Here is a 24,033-nt window from a genome sequence, read left to right on the forward strand (position 1 = left end):
TAAAACTCACCTTAATACGTTTGTGATCACTACCTAGACTTCTGGAGCCATATTCATCTATGCTCATTACATTTAGCCTATCGTGCATCCTATGTGACATTAGTGCATAATCTATCGTCGACTGCAGGCTCCCTACCTCCCATGTTATGTGCCCTTCACACTTCTCAGTACTGTTGCATACAACTAAGTCATGCATTTCACACATATCCAGCATCATGTTGCCTGTTGAGTCTGTGTACCCGTCCATGTCTTCTATGTGTGCGTTCATATCTCCTAGTATAATAATCTCGCACCCTTCTCCTAGCTCATTAATGTCACTTGATATGCATTCCAGCATTTTTTTGTTTTCCTCTTTGGCATTTGCTCCTGTCCACAGGTATACAAAGCCAAGGAGTGTCTGCTCTCCTGCAACTTTCCCTTTTAGCCATAAATGCTCCTTGCATTCCTGTTTGACCTTTTGCCAGTTCATACTTTTATGAATAAATGCACCAATTCCACCCCCTTTTCTGCTGCCCTCTGTTCTATTGCAATGTTCCCATGTATAGTCAGGGTTACAGGGAGGTTGCTCCATGTCCCTAAGATGTGTCTCCACAAACCCGTATACCATCAGCTTTTCTTGCCTTAGTTGCTCGTCTATCTCCTCCCACTTTAGCCTATTCCTGCCACCTTGCATGTTAATGTAACCTATGTCAGAATGACCTTGCCCCTGGTGCTTACGTCTATTTCTTCTACCGATTCTACGTTTCTTGAATCTTGGAGCCTCTCTGGGTCCGTCTTCGTCTACACTGGTGGTCTTAGGGCTCTGGGTCCCCCCAAAAAAGCCACAAATCCCACGGAGGAAAAACAATAGCGCCACCTGCATACTTGTGAGAATGTTGTGGCCTCTGTGATGACAAAAATATTAACCAGTACACTCGCATACTAAAAGTTTGTGCCGGGTTACACACAACTACGTATAGTTGTTGCAAGACAAAATAACCGTAGAACAATCTATATTTTAGACTATAGTTTAGCGTAGAAAGAAATTTTAAAACGTATTTTACCTTTGAATTGCTTCCGCCGTCTGCAGCCAGCATAAGCATGGCCTTTGAGATCAGCATACGTTATCCTTATCAAGCCGTCGCTGTGGCCTGATTTGAACGGTTTGGGCTGTCTCGAAGCTGACTCGAAGCCAATCCATGACGTTTAGCGATGCTGCCTACTTTTCCTACGCCGTCACTTAGTTTTAGATAACTTTCTGATGTCGTCAACATGAATTGTAGCCTCAGGAATTGTTGACACGATATCGGAGGTACAGATGTGCAGTGTTCGATGTTTCCGTGCGCGTTGTGACTGTTTCAGGCGGAAAGGATCAAATCCACGAGGGTTGATAGCTCGTGTGGCGCAGGTTACACCCGTATCGTCCGCATTTCCTTTCGTGTCTGTGTGTTGAATGTGCGCGGGTTTTGCTCCTGTCGTCCGTACCTTCTGTGTTTATCGTGCGGCTCGCGAAGATTCCTCCTATAAAAAACAAAAAAAAAACATGTCTGCAGCAGCGTGCATGTATGTGTCCTGTGTGGTGGGTGTACGATGTGTTTGCAGCCCTATTGGTGGCTTATAGTCCTTTGCTCTAGTGCCGTTTCTATGATGTAAACCATACGTGAACTGAAAAAAATGCACTGTTTTTCATATGGACAAGTAGATATGATCTGTGTGTATCCACTGTGCAGTGTGCATGGGTTCGTCATTTTTATGCAGCTCGTATCATAGGGCTTGGGCTAATTCATGATGGCCCTTGCTTAATGTTTCCACTTTTAGAGGCATGTGGCGTGCAAGCAGTCACAAAGTCTTGTGCATTTGGTGTGTAAGAAGGGAATACTTTTATGCGTAACTTTGTCTACTATAGGTGAACCGTTGCAACAATTAGCATTTTTTCCATGTGAATGCTTCTGCCATTTGATATAATTTGTAGCAGATCTTATCTGTGGAGAAGCATAATAAACATCATTTAACATGGTGTCCTTAGAAGATATTAATTACTGCATAACCACTATACATCTCCATACCTCACTGTATGATAAAGATGAATGTTCAGTTGAAAATGAAAATATCTTATAGTTGCATGAACGTATACATGCGAAATGCTACAGCAGCCTGGCATCACATTAATGTCAATATTGGTGACATCCGGCAACGTTCTGGGAACGTGCTGTTTTGTAACGTTGCTAGATTGATACCATTTACACGTTAAATTGATGTTTACATGCAACGTTGACACAACGTGGGTGTCAGGACGTTGTTGTGACATTTATTTATGACATCACTTGAACGTACAGCTGGCAACGTACATTCAACGTTGAGGTTGGCTGTTTAACGTTGCCTGACATTTGTTACAATCAGGCAACGTTTACGCTACGTTCTGTGTTACTTGGGATTTAGTCTCTTCCCGCAACGGTGCCATGCCTAGCGTGTACGCAAAAGAGAGCGGAGCTTTTTGCCGAGAGAAGCGAAGAAAGATGGTTTTATCAGTATAAAGTTTCACATCCCATGTTTCACACCATTCAAAAATGATAGCAAGAGCGGTATTAAGATGGTTCTGATCGTTATTTGAGGTTATTTTTTGAAAAAGCGCACAATCATCCGCAAACAATCTGATTTGCACGTTAGGATCAATTACAGTGATTATATCATTTATAACAGTAAAAACAGTAATGGTCCCAGCACACTCCCTTGAGGGACCTCGGAGCCAACCGGAAGATAGCCTGATTGCCGCTCATTGATTGCTACAAATTGATAGCGATTGTGGTTAAATAGCGCGTTATCCATATAATTAAAATTTTCGGTAGTTTAATGCGTCTGAGCTTTAGTATTAGTTTGTCATGTGGAACTCTATCAAAAGCTTTGCTGAAATGTAGAAATATTGAATCAATCTGACCGTTCTTATCAAGGCATGAAGCAAGTGAATGTATTACTGTAACTAATTGTGTAGTTGTTGAGTAGCCTTTTCTGAACCCGTGTTGGTAATTAGAGAGGACTGAGTGTTCGGCTAAAAATTCATTTATCTGATTGGCAACAATATGTCCAATAACTTTACAGCATGATGATGTAAGCGATATTGGACGGTAATTTTGCAATAAAGCCCGATCATCTTTCTTGTGTATGGGCACAACTCTGGCTATCTTCCAGTCATCCGGTAACCTTCCATGAAGTAATGAAGTACGATACATAATAACAAGAAACTTTGCAATGAACTCAGAATATCGTTTTAGATATGCTGAACCATAGTAAAGGCGTAGGATGAGGCGATAAATACGTTTGATTAAAAAAAGAAATAGAATCAACAAATACTACAACAAACAACAAATGAAGAGGTGATGATGTCAAAAAAGGCATGAAGGATAAAGATATGGCTTAATGAAAAAAACACCAGAAGTAAAGATGAAGTCGACAGAAACTATAAAAGTGGCTACGAAAAGAGTAAAATCTGGAGTAAACCCGTTGTTTCGCACAGTTATATAAACGTGTAAAAGCTGTGAACCAACTAGCCCGCCGGAAAGTCCTACTAAAGGGACTATTTGACCCCGCCCGGTTTCCAAGTGGATGGCAATGACCATCATCACCATCATCACCCAGATAGCTGAATACGTTGAATCAAGTGACAACCGCGCAAAACTGTATATATATATATATATATATATATATATATATATATATATATATATATATATTGTAACGAATGACTCAAGGACTTCTAAGGTAACTATTTTTTGGGGCTAACTTGTGCCCAGCAAGTAAATAAATTGAATAACTGCAGCGTTGCAAGCAGGAGATCAAGAAGCCTTCTTTTCCTCGAGCGGCGCTCCACGTCCTCTTCTTTTTTGACAACGGTCACATATATCCCCGTGCGTGCGGCGAATGCACGTGCCATTACGTCTTCGTCTTTGTTGTTTTCACTAATACGCCGTTGTCTTCTTGGAGGGCGCACGAACCTACGCGCGTTATTTAAAGACGGTTTTGTCTTGCGTCAATATATTTGAATATACTGCAGGCCCTTCGCCACCCGTGCAGGAGTGGTACAGAAATGCAATGATAAAAACATCATGATGAGAAGTCAATACACTGAATGCGGTTAATAAAAGAGTCGATGTTATTGCAACACACAATATTGTTAGTTAACTTGTTCCACTAGGAAATGGCCGACGGAAAAAGGGAGTGTTTGTCAACATTAACACGACTTGGGGGAGCATAGATTGTTTTGGAATGATTTAGTCTGATTGAGCGTTTTGGGGGATATTGCAAGTAATGAGAACGTGTTATCTGGAAATGAGCATGGTATATTTGATAGATGAATTTTAGTTGTGAAATTGCTCTACTCTGCGAGAGGGATTCTAGGTTTGCCCTTGCAATCAGACCTGAGATACTAGACTGCCTTTTGTAATCCGAATATACAAATCTAACTGCTAATTTTTGTATGCGCTCTATTTTATTTATAGGGCGTTTTTGATGAAGGCTCCAGATTAAATCAGCGTATTCTAGGCATGACCTTATTAGTGTTTTGTACACATTTAGTTTGAGGTGTGGTGGTGCTGCACGCAGTTTCCTTTTTAAAAAGAATTGTTTGCCTTCGGCTTTTTGACAGATGGTCGAGATGTGGGGCTCCCAGTTAAGGTGAGGCTTGAGTTTAATACCTAGATATTTTACCTGGTCGCTTCTGTTGATTATTGAGCTTCCGATCGAATATTTAAAGTTAAGCGGGAGTTTCTTATTTGTGAAAGAAATGTAATGTGTTTTTGATGTGTTCAGTTTCATGCCCCATGTGTTGCACCAAGAGTAAATTGTTTACAGTGAAGTGTGAAGTTCTATCTGGTCGTCTGAGTTGTGTACGACTGTGTACACGACACAGTCGTCAGCAAACAGGCGCATCTGAATTGAGTTTTTAATGGCAAACTGGATGTCATTAATGTACATCAAGAACAAGAGTGGTGCCAGATTAACCGATCCCTGAGGTACTCCGGAGTAGACATCGATCGAGTGGTTGTGACAGATGATTATCGATTGCAACGCTCTGTTTACGATTGGAAAGAAATCTGTTGATCCAGGATATTATTTTATTACTAATACCAAAAGCCAGTCATTTTGTGAGTAAATCCTGGTGCGGAACTACGTCGAACGCTTTAGAAAAGTCTAAAAAAATTGCATCCAATTGGCCATCATTATTAAGTACGTTAGCTATGTCGTGAGTTAACTCAGCTAGTTGGGTTATAGTTGACAGTCTTGATCTGAAACCGTGCTGTTGTTTATACAGAAGTTCGTTTGTTTCTAGGTGAGTTATTATGGCCTTAAATATTACGTGTTCCATTATTTTGCAGCATGAGCTTGTTAATGACACTGGGCGGTAGTTAATTAAATCTAATTTCGAGCCCGATTTATGTATTGGAATTAATTATTGCAGCCTTGCGCCAATCGTCTGGTAATTCTGATGTTTGTAGAGAAAGAGTGAATATTTTAAATAGATACTTTGATGTCCCGTTTGCGTATCGACTTAAGAATGAGTTAGAAATCTGATCGGGGCCGGTAGATTTTTTAAGATCACGCTTATGCAATAGAGAAAGTATGCCCTCTTCACTTACAGTTAATTCTTCCATTGGTATTTTGACATCGTAAGGTGCTAAAACTGCATTAGTAGCATGTTTTGAAAAAACTGACTGAAAGAAGTTGTTCGTCTCATTAGCAATGTGTTCAAGATACTGAATAACATGATCCGAAATTTCGATTTGCGTTATTTTTTCTTGTTCATCTGACAAATATCGCCAGAATTTGTGAGGTCATGCGCCATAAACGAAAGTAACGTAGTGTCAAAGAAACGGGCTTTTGCTTCCGATATTTTTTGTTTTAATGTACCGATAAGATCATCTAACGTAAACTTGCTTCCCTTTTTCCGCCGTCGTTTTATTTTTATATTTAGTTGGATTATTTCACGTGTTATCCACGGGTATTCTCGGTTCATGCGTTTCTTTTTATTTGGAATGAAGGTTTCTTCGCAATACTTAACAATATCTCTAAAACGCGTCCAGAGTTCTTGTACATTTGTTTGTTCACTGATTGTATGAAACTGGCATTCTAGGAAACCTAGTACAGCAGGATTATTTGCGCGTGTATAATCCTTAAAGTTTCGCTTAATAAGCGCTTTGTGACCTGAAATGCCCTTCTCGATGGACACAGAAGATCCTTCTAATGTACTACTTATAAGAATTAAGTCAAGTAAAGATGATGATGTTGAAGTGATACAGGTCTTATCAGTTACCATTTGGTTCAGTGAAAACGTGAACGCCACGTCTAGCAATGATTCTGAACTTGCGACGTCACGGCCGTCATGTGAGCAGTTGTTCTAGTCTATTCCGGGAAGCTAAAATCACCGGTTTTGTTCTAGAGTTAGTATGTTTTGAAACGTAATCATGAATCTGATCAATGAAGTCAGGTGCTGCATTTGGGGGCCGATAAACTCCCCCTACAGTTATGTTTTTCTTACAATACGTTGTTTTGCACCATAAACTTTCATGGTCGGCAATGTCATCAAGTTCTAAGGACTTTATATTATTTTTAATTGCTATCGCGACACCGCCGCCTCTTGATCCTCTGTCTTTACGGAACAGTCTGTATGAAGGAGGAATAACTTCAGAATCACGTACACCAGGATTAAGCCATGTTTCTGTAATTACTAAAATGTGAGGTTGATAAGACAGGATTAGGTTCTCTAATTGATCAAATTTACCATACTTCGAGCATTTAGGGAAAGGATTCGTACAGTTTTGGTACTGGGCTGTCATTTTGAAACTTTGTTGTTCTTAGAGGATTTCAGCGAAGTCAAAGTGGAAAGGGAATGTTTTCAAGGACTTCCTTTCTGCGGTAATTGAATTCTAATATTCTTCACTGGGTCCCAAGTATACACTTTCTCATCGATTCCCAGTCTGTCGAATGTTAGCCTAACTTTTGCTGCGTTTGCCCTTTCATTTGCCGCTGAATGCCACAAGTGCGTGCGCAATTACTTACTCGCTTAGAATATATATATATATATATATATATATATATATATATATTATAGCATATATTGTATAAAAAGCCAACAATGAAGTCAACATGACGCATATTTTCATACAAGTTGAACTCGAAAGGGAAAACAACATCAAATCATCAATAAAATCAAGTTGTGTTGTTATTTTTCATTTGTTTTGCCCTCCTTCTTTCAAGGCCTTCCTTTTCCCTCCCTTGCAAAGTAGCATGTCGGCAAATACTTGACGCCAGGAAATCTGCCTGCTATTAAAAAGTCGCAGTTTCGCACGAAAGGCGAAGCATCAATTGCGATAGCGAATAATTAGAGAGCTATACGATTTAAGGATCGTAGATTTATTGGCTGTATAAACTTGGACGCATTCGCTTACTAACTAAATTAACAAGCATGGTGTGAGCGCGCACAAGCAAACATGAATAGAGCCTACTCGTCGACCGCAGACAACCGCTGTCAAAACGCTGGCGTGAGGAAGCGCAGCTGCAGCGGGCGATCGTTCGTGGGGTCTATCGCTTCAACGGAAATTGAGCGGCGAAAGTACAGCGCATAGAAAGCTATGAGCCGTCTGCAGATCACTTGCAAGATAGAGTGCGGGCGACCGCCCACAGCCAGGCCAAGTACAAATACGCAGTTGTGGGCAGAGTATAAGCCCTTCCTCCCAAGCTGCCTTCCCACTTTCCTCCTTTTGCGTGCGAGACTGAGTCGCCAGTTCCCCTTGCGCCGTTGGTGCCGCAGCACAACGTCGCCCCCCTCTCACCTTTCGTCCCTCCCATCTCCCTACGAAAGTTGGCGCGACGGTCGCGTTTGCTCTCCGTCGTGCGTGCGCTGTCCGTGAAAGCGGGCGTGCCTCGCGCGCTTTCACTCGCACATACAGCATACGGCGCGCGGCGACTTTCTCGCCCTTGGACTTTATACGGAACCTCACGGCGACGACAACGCCGACGGCAGAAATCCGCTTCGAGTGTCTATAAATTTCGTATCGCAATAAAATTCCCGCAGAAACTTCTCTGCGAGTTGTATAAGTATGCGTAAGCATTGTCCCACTTGTTCATTTACACGCAGCCCAGTGTCATTATGACTTTTACGAAACTTGATCCGGCCAGTACAAACGGCAGCACTGAGGCGTCACGAAGTAGTGCGGATGGCGCCACAAGGTGCATTGATAACAGGTGGCGGCGCCAGGCAAGCTAATCACGTTGCGATCACTATAAGCCGTTATCGTTCTTTAGCGGCTTATCCATCTGCGTCGAAACATTATGAACCTTCGCTGACGGCTGCCTTTGTCACGGCCGCGCCGACCGTATCTTGAAAACGATCCGCAATGCCGACAGAGAGTCCTGACGGCGGATGGCTTGGCACGCTGTGTTCTCGCCGCTCACCTTACGTTGAAGAGAGACGCGCGGGCCCGTATCTTGAAAGCGATCTGCGAAACGGGCAGAGTTCGGCGTGTGCTGAGAGCTCCGTGAGCGCTGTGTTCTCGCCGCTTCGTTCGCGCTGAAGCGACAGGCGCCACCAAGGTACAGTCTTTCGCTGCTGCGGGCTCCATCTTGAAAGCGATCGTCTTACATGACAGACGGACTGACGGTTTTCTCGTGGGGTAAGCAAAGAAATGCTTAAGCATTTAAAATTGCAGCAGATAGAATACTCGTTTGCAGGTCGAATACTAGTTCGCAACTTGTTGAAAACAGGTTATCAACGATAGAAAATAAATTGCTGTCTCAGGATGAAACACGCGACAGGGTCACTGAAATTGAGAAGTTAGTTATCGGGAATGATGCTAATTTGGCAGTGCTCGGACGTAAATTTGATGATTTAGAAAACCGATCTCGACGAAACAACATAATTGTTCGCGGAGTTGTGGAGGACAAGCATGAAAGTGAGGAAGTGTTAATGAAACAAGTAAACGAGGACATATTCGAAGGTATACTCAAACTAAAGCTAGACTCTATTGAGATGATTCACAGGCTTGGTTTCTGTTTGAACCGCCCAATCAAACTAAAGTTCGTAGATTTCAGGGATAAGAAAAGAATACTAAATAATTGTTTCAAGCTCAACGGCACCCAGATTAGTATTAACGAAGATTATTCTAAAAGGATTGTTGAATTACGAAAGGAGCTGTGGAACTCTTGTTCTGAAGATAGGAAAGGTGGAGAAAAAGTGGCATTGATCTTCGATAAATTGAAAGCTAATAATGTAATGTTCCATTGGGATGACGATAAAAATAAAAGGGTCAAACTTGTGCGATCACCTGGCGCAAGAAACACCTGAAAACCCCCCAGAAAAGAGGCAAAGTTTAATATTAATAATGTGAACGCCAAAAGCATCCTAGAATTGTGTTGGAGCATGAACCAGATGTTATCGATATAACAGAGACGTGGCTGCGTAAAGATGTAAGTGATGCAGAGGTCACACCACCTGGCTATTCAATCGTCAGAAGAGATCGTGAAGGTCGAGCTGGTGGCGTAGCATTCTTGATAGAGAACAGTGTACCGTATACTATTCTAGAGACCGAGAGAGCGATGGAAACTGTCTGGATCAAAACCAAGTTGGGTGAACGTCAAGTCCATATTGGCTGTATTTACAGAGCTCCTAACTCACCTGTCCATGTTATTTTTCACTTAAAGAAAATTTATGGAGTCTAACATGCACCAGGGCAATAATATTGCACTTTTAGGTGATTTTAACTTGGCCGGCATTGATTTGCCGACACTTTCACCGGGACACACTGAGGCTTCGAGTTGTGACCAGCTTTTAGAGCTAGCTTTCTGTTTAGGCCTAACCTGGGTAGTGACAGATTATACAGGAATCTGTGCGACTAAATCATTATTACTTGATTTATTCTTTCTGTAAAATTCTTTAATGACATATTTAGAAATATGTGAAACTGAAAATGGTCTTTCAGACCATAAAATGGTGCTAGTATTTCTAAGCTTAGGACCTGATCCATATCGATGTGCCCTTCATAAAACGTTTTTGAAGTTTTCGTCTGCTAATGATGTTGGTGTGTTAGACTTTTTAGAGCGTTCATTCGACCATTTTGTTGATCTCTTTGAGTCGAAGACTAGTACAGATTATTTATGGGACTACTATTTCGCAACGGTCATGGATTAAATGTATTAAAAGTTACATACCAAAGTGCTATAAAATACTTAAAAGGAAAAATCCTTGGATTACAAGGGAAGTTAAACATCTAAGGAGACGATTAAGGCGGAAATGTGGGACTGTTTGAGGTATCCAACCCCCGATAAGGAAATCATAATTCAACGCATGAGCCAAGACCTGAAATGCCTTAAAAAGAATGTAAAGATAAGTTTTATAATGTGACACTTACGAAGTTCCTTAAAGAGGCGCCTCAGAATTTCTGGCGTTATGTCGACCCATCCAAAAAAAGTTGCAGTGGCTTAGCTCGGCTATGCCAGGATATACGTAGCGTTAGCAAAGGTTCAGCTGATTATTCTTAGCTTTCCTGGTTGTCTCCTACGCTCAACCGCTAATTGCCAGGCAACTACTTCGGGATCCGATGAGTCAAGCTTCTCGGTTCTTCTGCGCTGTTGAGCAGCATTTGCGCTCTCCTTCTCCATGGCTATACCACACTGGCAAACGCCAGTCCGAAGCGCAGCGGCTCCAGCGCAGTGTCAGACGGCGACTGCACAGCGAGCACGCGCCGGCGCCAGTGCGTCTACCACGGCTACGACGTCACTCCTCTGGAATGCGCAGACCGGCGGCGGTGAGTGACGCGCAGCGGCGGCGGAGTGCGCGAGAGGTGCCGACTCCGGTGGCTCCGGTGCGCAAGCCGTGTGACATCACTGATCCTTGCGCATGCGCAGCACGGCTCTTGATGTGCCGCGCGAAACGGGCTTGGCTAGGCCAGTGTAGCTCACGCTACAAAACCGTTATCCTCAGAATCGAGCAGTACTGCTGCAATGCAAGCTGATAATTTTAATGATTACTTTACCTCCGTTTTTACTAAAGATAATGGTCATGCACCTCATGTAGCCAACATACCTGCTAGACCACCTATTGCAGAAATTGAAATAAATGAACAAGGTGTTCTCTTGCTGAATATCGATGTTAAGAAGAGCCCTGGTCCTGACGGCATTCCAAACGAGCTTTTGCGTAGACATGCAGAATGGAACTCTAAATATCTAACTAAAATTTTGCAGTCCTCTGTTGATAATGGTTGCTTCCGGGTAGCATGGAAATGCGCAAAAATCATATCTATACACAAAGTGGCAGTACTGCGGAAGTGCCAAATTATAGACCAATTTCTATTACAAACGCGTGTTCTAAGCTCCTCTAGCCCATCAATTATAAACAATTAGTTTCTTACTTGGACCAATACAACTTGTTTTTTTCCTGGACAGCATGGTTTCCGAAAAAAAGCTTTCAACAACCACCCAACTCATTGAAATTGTACATGACCTCTCTGAAACTTTAAACTCCCGTGGTCAAACAGACATAATCTTCCTCGACTTTGCGAAAGCATTTGACAAAGTATCCCATCCGAAGTTAATCGCAAAAATTAATTCCGTATTTGAAAGCCCCGCAATCACTCAGTGGTTTTCATCTTACCTCTCTTCTAGAGAACAATACGTTGAATTCGCGGGGAGCTCATCACGCCCTTCCCGCGTTGTGTCGGGTGTTCCGCAAGGAAGTGTCTTAGGTCCTGTCTTATTGTCCACTAATATTAGTGTCCCTGTCAAACTTCTTACCGATGATTGTGTGATGTGTAATATAATTCGAAATAGTAATGATCAGGCCAATTTACAGTCTAGTCTGCAAAAAATTAAAAAATGGTGTGACGACTGGCAGATGGAACTGAACTCAGCTAAATCTGTTATGTCCAAGACGAGAAAGTAAGAAATTTTGCATTATCCTTACAATACAAGTAGTATAACTATTAACAGAGTCGATAAACATCAGTATCTAGAATAACGTTCACTTCTGATCTCAGGTAGAATCAACACATTGATGCTGTATGTAGTAAGGCTAGCAAAGCGCGCTGGAGCTTAAGCCGGAGTATAAGTGCATCGACACATGAGGTAAAAATCTTAGCCTATAAATCTTTAATACGTCCTATCATGGAGTATGCTAAAACTGTATGGGATCCAACCAACAAAAATTTGATCCAACAACAAAAACAAAATCCAACCAACAAAAACTTGATAAAATCCAGAGCTTAGCATCAAGCTTTATATTCAACAAGTATCACTACTGCCAATCCCCCACTGAACTTTGTAAGCTTGCCGACTTACCTCCGCTAGATTTGCGTACCAGGTATGAACGACTGAAACCTACTTACCTTATCATTAATGGTCACTTGCTTGTCGACAAACACAGGTACTTCAAAATCTCGACAAATGAAACATCCAGACATCGTCATAGCCAGTACATCACACCCCTCAAGTCAGAAATGACTGTTTTAGGTACAGTTTTATCCCGAGAGGTATTACGGAATGGAATGTGCTCCCCGACTATGTCACGTCAGCCTCATATGCTGAAGAATATTTACAATGTGTGCGCGATATTCTTTTTGCCGCTTGCATGCTAATATGTCTATCATAACTTTGCCAAAGGTGTAACTGTTCAATTTTTGTTTCTTATTTTTGTGGGGAATTTGTACAGTTACTAGAACTTAAACTGTTTCGCATCCCTGCTGAGACGTCTGCAGTTGTTCGTTTAGTTTATTTTTGTCATACTGCATTACTGTATGTGTTCGTATCATCGATTCCTGTAATGGCCCTTCATGGGCTGACAGTATTAGTAAATAATAAAATAAAACAATATCATCTTCGCGTTACAAGTTGTCCAGACACAGCTCCTTGGCACATGCACGCATGCGCGCGCGCACCCGTGCTACGCAGAGTGCTACTCGCGGCGGTGATCTCAAGGAGCTAGTTCACGTTGGCACGAACGTAGTACACGTGACCTAATGGTTAAAGCATCGGGCTGCTCTGCTGGGGGACAGAGGTTTGATCCCAACTTGGAGCACGAAATCCATTTCTTTAATGTGAGCTATTCGGCAAGACAATAGCAACGCCCCGCGGCAACGTTTAGGAAAGTCGGGGAGGATCGGCAAAGACAGCTTCGCTTTAACAAATACTCTACACATGCACTTGCGTGTGGTTGGCGCACACCATTATAGCGAATGGTGGCCGCCTCCTACGGTTGCTAGGATGGACGCATTTTGGCAGCGACAGCATACGAATACAACTTGCATGCTTACAAATCACGAAATACCGTCTATAAGAACAGTCCTCAGTGGTGAATAATTTATTCTGTTTGCTTGTATATACACAGTGAGGTCATAAAGAACTGTGGTTGTATTAACAGCGGTAACTTAACTAAAGAATAAGAAAACTTACGAAATACATTGTATTGTTAAATAACTTGAATAGGATGAAGAATGCTACACGACAATAAGAAATACACCTTGCTCAATCTCACAGAGAAGACTCGGAAAACAAACGCGGAAGTGACAAATTACAACCAATCCTTATAGTAAGAGTGCGAATATATGTTTAGCAACGAAATATTTCCACCGGCTCAAGCATAATTTTTCTAATGACGAAGAAAGTTGTTTCTGAAGTCGGATATTTTTGAGTAAATTATACCAAATAGCAGTTCGGCAAATTATATAAGCCTTCCTCCGTACGCATTGTAGCGTGGCTTCAAGTTGGACATTCAGGGCAGGTCGGGATTCGCGCTTTGGATGGCTAAATAGCAAACTGCGTTTCCATTTTTAACTGCGGAGCTGTTTAATCTCTTGGTTGCGCCACGTAGTGCCAACAAAAAAAATGGAGGACGCTTAATGCTTCGACTTTAAGAGTGGAACGCCATAGCGTTATCGGGCCCCGTTCGCATCGCTGTTTTCTTTCAGTGGAAGCGCTTCACTGCAACCCAGAACGTGGGAAAGCCAGCTTACAAAGACCAAGCTTACACCAACCCCTTGAAGTCGGCTTCACTTTTAAGCAGAAATGCATTGCTGGGAGAAGTCTTTCCAGGGGCACTACAGGTGTTATTGTATTAAAATGTGTAGGCCCTAGCACTTTTTTATTACTTTATTAATTTTTTGCTACTGCCCCGACGAGCGCACGTGTCCAAAACGCATCAGACAGGCGAAGTCGCAATTTGACCTGCACAGGATGCCAGCTCTATCTGGATATCATTTTCGCAAGTAAACTACCCGAGCGCGCTGCTGTATAGGTCTGGTAGAAATGCTGGAAAAGGGGTTTGTGTTGGAGTTTCCTCGTAACAAAATAATGTTTTCGCGTACATTCAAATTACAATCCGACGCCGAATGGTAAACAATCCGACGCCGAAACCAACGCCGAAAAATGAAGTCGTACTTTATCATTTTTGTGACGGATTTCACTGTGAGATATTTAATTTTTGTTCACCAAAACCTTGCACCACGCGGAGGGCCTGCGCGGTCGGAGTGGTTTGGGATAATTTTCTCCGCCATGGACGCCGACATCCACGCCGGCGCCGACGCCGACGCCGGATTTTCTGCGACACGGCGCCCTTAACGCTATCGCGTTAAATCTGCTTCTGTCGATGACGTTACCGAGCGTTGCCTAGCAACTAACTACCTCGCGGAGCGGCTCCTCTCCGTACCGTGCACATGTTGCGTTGACATGCGACGTTAAGGGGAGGGAAGGAGAGCATGCGCGCGGCGCGCGCTATTCCCGGGAGAAACTGAGAGCGAGACAGAGATTATAGCAGCAACAACGAGGCAGCGCGCAGAGCTACTGCCGACGCCGTCCGCGTTTCGCCGTTTCCACGCGTTTGCGCCAAACGCGCGCGGTGTCCGTGACAGCATCAGGCGCCTGTGGCGGCGGCTCAGCAGGTTTCGGCCAACCACGCCCCGCCAAGTGTGGAGGCGCAGCTTGGCCTTGACGTCACCGAGGAGATAAAGCTCGGAGCAGCCGCGACGGCGGCAGAACTCTCGTTGACTCTGTGGCGATTACACGTAGCCTTGACACGGGACGACCAAAGGTCCGGACACCCGAAGGAGAAGCCGCTCATCTTAAAGCGCGTCGCGTGGCCATACTAGAGCCTGCGCGTCGGCGGCGAGCCGATTCGAAATACCGTGCCTAGCAGCGCTTAGCATTTCCTAGCAAAACTTAGCCAAGCCTAGTAAAACCTGGAAGAAGCTAGGTCGATCACCAGCTCCGCTGTTTAAGCTCTTGGTTGCGTCGCGTAGTTGTTTGTTGTAGCAACTTTTTTCGTAATGCCTTGGCACCTTGTATCACTTGTTTTCATGAATAAAGGTATTATTATTATTATTATTATTATTATTATTATTATTATTATTATTATTATTATTATTATTATTATTATTATTATTATTATATCACTTACACCCTCCCGCACCCTGCCCTTTTAACTGTGAAACTGAAGAACACATCTGCGCTCTTTAGCCTATATAACAGCATTTCTAATTTGATAAATTAAGGCGCACAAGTCAGCTTCTATGCTTGTTACATTTATGGGTTTGGCTATTTCGCCGGCGTAACTACAATCAGTCGCTAACACGAAAAACACAGTGCACTAATGTCCAGCTTACTTGAAGTTATGTAAGGCCGATTCATCGAGTACTCAAGAGTAAAGTGAAATCAGGATTGCGCATAAAATTTTGTTATCTATTTAAACTGCGTTGACCAGATACAGATACAGTAGACCACAAATGGTTTTTTAAGAACGTTCACTTATCATCATCGTCTTCATCAGCCTATATTTATGTCCACTGCAAGACGAAGGCTTCTCCCTGCGATCTCCAATGACCCCTGTCTTGTGCTAGCTGATTTCAATTTGCACCTGCAAATTTCCTAACTTCATCACGCCACCTTGTTTGCTGCCGTCCTCGACTGCGCTTCGCTTCTCTTGTTATCGATTCTGGAACTTTAATGGTCCACCGGTAATCCGTCCTACACACGTTACATGGCCAGCCCTACTGCATTTCTTTTTCTTAATGTCAATTAGAATATCGGCTAACCCCGTTTGCTCTCTGATCCACACCGCTCTCTTCCTGTCTTTTAACGTTAGGCCTAACATGTTTCGTTCGATCTCTCTTTCTACGGTTTTTAACTTGTTCTAGAGCTTCTTTGTTAACCACCTAGTCTCTGTCCTATATGTTAGCACCGGTAGAATGCTGATTCTAAACTTTTCCTTTAAACGACAGTGGTAAGCTCCCAGTCAGGATTTGGCGATGCCTATCATATGCACTCCAACCCAATTTTATTCTTCTGTAAGTTTCCTTCTCATCATCAATGTCCCCTGTGTGTAATTGGCCTACATAAATGTGCTCCTTTACAGACTCTAGAGGCTGACTGGCGATCCTGTATTCCTGTTCCCTTGCCAGGCAATTGAACATTACCTTTGTCTTCTGCAGAATAATCTTCAACCCCACTCTTACATTTTTGGGGTAAGGTCGTCAATAATTTGTTGTATTTCATCCCCATTGTTGCTGAATAGGACAATGTCATCTGCAAACCGGAGGTTGCGAAGATTCCTCATCTTCCTGGGGTATTCGCAGTTGATCCTCACTCCTAAGCCTTCCGAGTCTAAAAGCTTGGATACTTCTAAGCATGTAGTGAATAGTATTGGAGAGATTCTGTCTCCTTGCCTGACCCCTTTCTTGATAGACAGCTTTCTACTTTTCTTGTGGAGAACCAAGGTAGCTGTGGTATTTACCAAGATATTTATATTTGCCAAGATAGAGATATTTGCCAAGATATTCACGTATGCCTCTTGTACTCATCGATTACGCAATTGCTTCTTGACTGCGGGTATCTCTACTGAACCAAATGCCTTCTCATAATTTATGAAAACCATATAGCGAGGTTGATTGTACTCCGCAGATTTCTTGATTACCTGATTGATGACATGGATGTGATCCATCGTACAATATCCCTTCTTGAAGCGAGCCTGTTCTGGTTGACTTAAGTCAAGTGTTTCCCTGATTCTATTGGGAATTATCTTGGTGAATATATTATACAATACTGATAGCAAGGTAATTGCTCTATAATTCTTCAGTTCTTTATTTAGGTCTCTCTTCTTATGGAATAATATAATGTTGGCATTGTTCCAGCTGTCTGGTACACTTTGTGTCGTGAGGCATTGCGTATAAAGGGCTGATGCATGCACCTCTATTTAGAGCTTGAAGAAATATCCGTCGTCCCTGAATGACATCGTGTATAGGATGGAACTGTTATCTAATGTGCGCTAAGTAGCCACAGCACAAGGTAAGAACTTAAGTGGAAACTCACATTAGCTGGTATGCAGTACCCAGACATGATGACTTGACGCTTTACTTTCAGATTGACGCCAGGGATGATGGGATGAAGCCTGAAAAGAAGTAGATATAGCAGCACTGTATACATCGCCACACATTGCGCGCCGCAACGCTGTTCCATAGTCCGGTAACTTTCCGCTCCACCACTAACTGGCACTACTATAGTTGCCATTAGAAGGACTTTATTCCATCAGCTATACTGTGCGGAACGCGAGGGAAGATATTATGTTAGCAACACTGAATTGTACATAATAATTGGATACGGTGATGGAGCACCAAAGTTTAGAATGCATTCTAGAATACGCAATTGTTATGCCCGAAGTTGACGGTGCGTGTTCTAATCAAACCTGCCGTGGTAGCTCCGGCTTATAGCGTCGCGTTGCTGAGCCCGAGGTCATGGGTTTGATCCGGACCGCGGCAATCCAGTGGGTGAGGAAACACAGAAGCTCCTCCGGGAGTTGTCTAAAGATGCGGAAGCATTGTGCCACTTGCTCACCTCCACGCACACTGACACTAGCCCGGTGTTATTATCAATGTTATGAAACTTGATCCGACCAGTACAGTGCTGCGGATGGCGGCACCAGGTGCGCTGATCACGTTCTTTATCAACCGTGCGCCGCTGCGCATGGCGCAGCCGCGCGGGTCTGGAAAGCGATGGGGAAGCAGTGCGGCGAGCGCTGATAGCTTCGTGCGCGCGGTGTTTTCGCCGCTTCGTTCGTGATGAAGCGAGAGGCAGCACCAAGTTTAAATGACAGGCTGTGGCGAGCCCTATCTTGAAGGTGTTCGTCTGGACCGACGGACGGACGTTTTTCCTGGTTGGGTAGGCATGGAAATATTTGCGCATTTAAAAAACAATCGTTTACCGTGCTTTGGCTGAACCTCCAAGTGCCCTAGGTGGTCCGCAGTCGCACTGTGCCTCTTAATCATATCTTCGTTTTGGAGCGCAATACCTATGAACTTAATTTTAAATATGTTCTGATGGGATTCCAACTGCAGACAAAATTTTGTACTTGGTGTAATAAATACGCTTTGGGAAGAACATTTTAACGCGATAACGTTAAGGGCGCCGTGTCACAGAAAATCCGGCGTCGGCGTAGGCATCGGCATCTGTGGCGGAGAAATTCACTCCGAAACTACCCCGACCATACAGGCCCTCCACGTGGCGCAAGGCGTTAGTGAACAAAAATTGAACTTCTCAAAGTAAAATCTGTCAGAAAAATCGTAATGCACGGCTTAACTACAGCCTACAGACATTATAGCATCGGTTTATAATTTGAATGTACGAAGAAACATAATTAGGTTACGAGGAAACATAAACACACACTCCTTGACCAGCATTTCTACCATAATAGGGGCGCACTCGGGTAGGTTACTTGCGAAAGCCCCATCCAGGTGGCGCTCGCCTCCACGGCAGGGTCATAAGCTCCTAGATATTAAAGGAGCTTATGACAACGTAGACAGGGAATTGTTGTGGGATATTCTTCAATAAGAAGGCATAGATGACGATTTCGTGGAGCTGCTGAGGGAGATATATCGAGACAGCCAAGTACAAGTGGCATGGGAAGGCCGAAAAGGAAATGAAATGGTGGGAATTCACCAAGGATTGAAGCAAGGTTGCCCTCTGTCACCATTGTTGTTCACGCTTTACGTCAAGGGCATAGAAAGACGACTGGAAAACAGCGAATAAGGTTTTGATTTATCCTACATTCGTAATGGACAAATGGTGCAACAGAAGGTCCCTGGACTGATGTACGCAGACGACATTGTGCTACTAGCGGACAATAAAAAAGATTTACAGATACTTGTGAATATCTGTGGGAACGCAGCGACAAATCTAGGCCTTAAGTTTAGCACAGAGAAATCAGGGATTATGATCTTTAATGAACACACGAGTAACTTCGTGGTGTCAATTCAACAGTAAGTAATACCCATAGTGAAGCAATATAAATACCTCGGCGTACACATAAACGAAGGAAAGAATTACTCAAGCAACCACCAAGATAATGTGGAAATAAAGGGGAAGCGGAATGCAGCAATAATGAAACACCGAGCACTGTGGGGCCACAATAAGTATGAGGTGGTGCGTGGAATCTGGAAAGGAGTAATGGTGCCAGCGCTAACATTCGCAAATGCCATTATATGCTTAAAATCGGATATATTGGCGGGTTTGGAAGTTAACCAAAGATCAGTAGGCCGGTTGGCTTTGGGAGCACACGGTAATACCACAAATGAGGCAGTGCATGGTGACATGGGTTGGGCCTCTTTTGAAGTCAGAGAAGCACAAAGCAAAATTAGTTTTGAAGAAAGGCTCAGGAACATGGATGAAAATAAATGGGCGGCTAAAGTGCACAAGTATCTCTACATGAAAAGCGTGGACACAGAATGGAGGAAGAGGTCAAGGAAGTTGGCAACCAAGTGCAGGATAATCGAAACTGTAAATAGACAACCAGGGGTCATCAGAAAGAAAGTGAGAGAAATAGAGACCGTGAATATATTGGATGCAAAGAATGGAAACGAAAAGGACAATGGAGATTTACAAGAATGAGAAGAAAGAAATTAGAAGGGAAAATCTGTACGATAACACAAAGGGCAGTGCCTTGCTATTTGAGGCTCGAGCCGGTTGCCTAAGGACGAAAACATATCGGAACAAATATTCGGAACTAGATGAGACATGTGTATGCTGCAGTAAAGATCCAGAGACCACTCAGCACATCCTAATGGAATGCGACGGTATCCACCCAGCGAGAACCGTAGGTAACGTGCAACTCCCAGAAGCGCTTGGGTTTAAAGTGGAAGGAAACATAAACAGATCAGCCGTAGAGATCAGCAAGAGACGATTAGAGTACTGGTGGAAGAAAAGCAGGGTAAAGATGGATACGACCTGATCTCTTAAAATCATAGGCAGCGGTACAAGGTAAATTTTTGAAAAAAAATAATGAGAGGTATACAAAAATGCTAGATAAAGAATATGTATAGTATACCTGATTAAATCAAGCAGGATAGGTGACTATTTGTCGCCGCCCCGTTTCAAAGGGGATGCCAATACATCATCATCATCATCATCATCATCATCATCATCAGGGTAAACCGGTAGCGGCGCGCAGAGGCGAAGGTGAAAAAAAAAAGAAAGCTGCAGCTGCCGGAAAGCCTGACATGCATTCAGGGATATTGTAATGTTAAAACGTCCTCCAAATTTTGAACACGCACGCGCCTCGGGGCAACAGCAAACAATTAATAAAAAAATTGGTCGCATATCTGCTTGCTCCGCTGCAAATGACGTCGAAAGACGATATTCTTCTGCCGCCCTGATAGGTAACACCTTATCTTCTCCCCCCTCCCACCCCTCACGCTCTTCTCCTCTCATCTCACTCCTCCCATGATGGATGCGCTGGAGGTTTTGCTGAATTCAAGTTTCCTGCGTTCACCCTGCTCTCGCACCATCTGTTGGGACATTTTATTACTGTTGGCTTAAAGCAGGCTACAGAGCCGCAACTTCAGTCGGCTTGTTTTAAACGCATAGCGTCTCTTTGACACCCTTTCTAACGCGTTTTTTTTTCATTTGCATCATTTCATTTTTCATTTCTTTCTGTCTCTCTCTTTCTCTCTATCTGTGTTTCTCTTTCTTTCTATCTCTCTTTCATTAAATGTCTCTCTCTCTCGCTCTCATTTGCACTTACTCTCGGCCATTGCAAGTTCTGTTAGGATCGTTGGTAGGACGCAATCATATGCTTCTCATAAATGCATGTTCTGCAAGCGTGGGTGCACAGACCAGTGCTTATGACGCTCGCCTTTGGACCGCTTGCAGAGCATGCATTTGTGGGAACCATATGATTGCGTTGACCCACGGTCCAATGGCGAGCGTCTTCCCAGCATGTCTTCCCAGCAAAGCATTTGTGTTTAAAAGCGAAGCCGACTTTAAGGGGATCGGTGTAAGCTTGGTCTTTGTAAGCTGACTTTCCCACGTTAGGGGTTGCAGTGAAGCCTACTCATAAAGAAAAATGCGACGCGAACGGGTCCCGATAGCGCTATCACGTTCCACATTTAAAGCCGAAGCTTAAGCGTTCTCCAATTTTTGCTCACGGGATGCGGCTAGCACTCGATATGTGTAATTATATGGCATGGGGATATAAGAAGTACATATATTTACGTGTCAGTGAGACTCTAAATAGCTCAAACTTCTGGAAGGCTGTTTTACCCCTTTTGACACATTTCTACTTGAAGCGTGAGCTCTAATTAAAATATACATTATCTAAGCGAGCTGTGAGATACTTACCGGAGGGTTTCTTTTATGCAAGCTTTCATATACGGTAAAGCATTATCACTGCTTGATTGCGTTCCTTCTGGGTGCTGATCAGACGGCAATGACATGATCTCGTCTCGCACTTTTGCTTGGACCTCAGGATTTGTAGCCAGATGGTAGAGAGCGAATGTAGCCGCAGCTCCTGTCTGAAATAAACGAAAAATGAACCGCTTCTTTTCATGTTGCCTAATCAAAAAGTGTTTGCTATAGACACCATGCAAGTGCTGCATGGCAAGACACATACAGAAAGACGGACGAACAAAGGGACATAATACTACGAAAGAGACATTTTGCCTGCGGCAGACGACAAACAAGACGGTTCTGTCGGGTGCTCGTGACTGTCCACCACCTTGGCAACTGTGTCTGGGTGGTGTAAATACAGTGTAAATAGCCCGCATTTTGTCGTTTTACGTAACGTCTTTGTGGTGGAGGTGCGGGGTATGCCAAGGTGACCAGAAGTTTGTTCGCCGTGAAGCTCATGCAGGACCGTTGAACGTAGATGTTTAGGCACACCGAGAAGCAGCTCAAGGCAATCGCACTGGACGTTACGACGGTAAAGTGTGCCATTCACGAGGGCGAACATGCGCAGTGAGGCGTCGTTAGGTGCGGATTTCAGCCGGTCAATGAGCGATCGCAATGAAGCATCACGGCGTTGTTCGTAACCAATATGGAGAAATTGAGACACGGACATAACGCAGGGGCTGAATTCGATTTTAGATCCATCTGGTTGGTCGACAGGGTAGCGGGACAAGCAGTCCGCGTCCAGATCGAGGCGGCCAGACTTGTAGGTAACTGAGTAAGAGTACTCCTGAAGGCGCAGCGCCCAACGACCAAGTCGTCCAGTGGGGTCCTTCAGTGAGGAAAGCCAACAGAGAGCGTGATGATCAGTGACAACACGGGAAGGGTGGCCATACAAGTAAGGACGGAATTTCGAAGCCGCTCAGACAAGGGCAAAACATTCCCGTTCCGTAATCGAATAATTGCGTTCAGATTTCGAAAGGAGACGACTTGCGTACGCAATAACACGATCAATGCCTCGTTGGCTTTGGACTAGCGTCTTTGCGCACTTCTGTGGGAGCAGAAGCGTCAAAATGGGCAAGAATAGGTGGAGTCGTTAGGGCGGTGATGAGCTCAGAGAAGGCGGCAGCTTGTAGAGGACCCCAACAAAACGGGCCGTCTTGCTTGAGAAGGTCAGTGAGTGGACGTGCGAGCGCCGCAAAATTTTTCACGAAACGGCGTAAGTAGGAACACAACCCCACAAAACTACGAACGTTATGGACAGACCGTGGAACGGGGAAGTTCGTGACAGCGCGTACCTTGGCTGGGTCTGGTCGGATACGGGAAGCGACAACGAGGTGGCCGAGCACAGTAACTTGACGAAGAGCGAAGTGGCACTTCGAGGAATTTAGCTGGAGGCCAGCTAGTCGGAAAATTGCTAGAATGGGCGAAAGCCGCTCAAAGTGTGTTGCCAAAGTGGGGGAGAAATTATCACGTCTTCCCGGTAGCATAAACACGTCGACCATTTAAATCCTTGAAGCAGTGCGTCCATCATTCTCTCAAAGGTGGCTGGTGCGTTGCAGAGACCGAAAGGCATGACCTTGAATTGGTAAAGGCCGTCAAGGGTCACGAAGGCGGTCTTTTAACGATCCAGGTCGTCTACAGCGATTTGCCAGTAGGCAGATCGAAGGTCCAGGGATGGAAAGAAGGTGGCACCATGGAGACAGTCAAGAGCGTCGCCAATACGTGGATGAGGGTACACTTCCTTCTTAGTGATTTTGTTGAGGTGCCGATAATCAATGCAGAAACGCCAGTAGCCGTCTTTCTTTTTTACTAATACGGCGGGGGAGGACCAAGGACTAGACGATGGTTGGGTGATGTCCTTCGCAAGCATTTTAGCCACTTGTTTTTGAATCACGTCGCGCTCTGATGCGGACACACGGTAAGGTCGACGATGAGTGGGCAAAGAGTCGCCAGTGATGATTCGGTGGGTGACAATCTTAGTCTGGCCCAGGGGTCGATCACGAATGTCGAAAACGTTGCTGTATGAGGCCAAAACCCGGCAGAGAGCGTCGGCCTGGTCAGGCGAAAGGTCTGATTCAATCATGTTGCGAAAAATGCTGTTGTCAGAACTTGGTGACCGGGAACTTCAGCTTTTTCAGGAGCACTTATGGCGACAACCTTGACGTCATGGTCTGTTATAGCGGTGAGGTGGGCAAGCGACATCTTGTGGGGCAACACTTGGGGGGTCAGACCAAAGTTTAGTAGTGGGAGGAACACACCGTTATCAGCTAATGGGGCGATGGTATGTGGCTTACTAACATTGCATGTCAGGCGTACGTCAGTAATCGGAGTGACGATATATTCGCCGTCAGGAACGGGTGCGGTCAATGA

At 44.1% G+C, this 24,033-nt stretch overlaps 1 protein-coding gene across 1 annotated transcript in view; it reads right to left on the bottom strand.

The window, feature by feature from the left end:
- The window catches only part of LOC119465107 (probable cytochrome P450 12a4, mitochondrial), a 221,421-nt gene that overhangs the window by 29,999 nt on the left and 167,389 nt on the right, over window positions 1–24,033 (bottom strand). The window contains exons 4-5 of the mRNA XM_037725911.2: window positions 21,616–21,788; window positions 17,317–17,395 (exon numbers count right to left, since the gene is read on the bottom strand). Of these exons, the coding sequence (XP_037581839.2) occupies window positions 17,317–17,395; window positions 21,616–21,788 (252 nt within the window). The remainder of the gene's footprint in view (window positions 1–17,316; window positions 17,396–21,615; window positions 21,789–24,033) is intronic.

This window comes from Dermacentor silvarum, chromosome 9 (assembly GCF_013339745.2).
Source record: "Dermacentor silvarum isolate Dsil-2018 chromosome 9, BIME_Dsil_1.4, whole genome shotgun sequence".
NCBI classification, from domain to species: Eukaryota; Metazoa; Arthropoda; class Arachnida; order Ixodida; family Ixodidae; genus Dermacentor; species Dermacentor silvarum.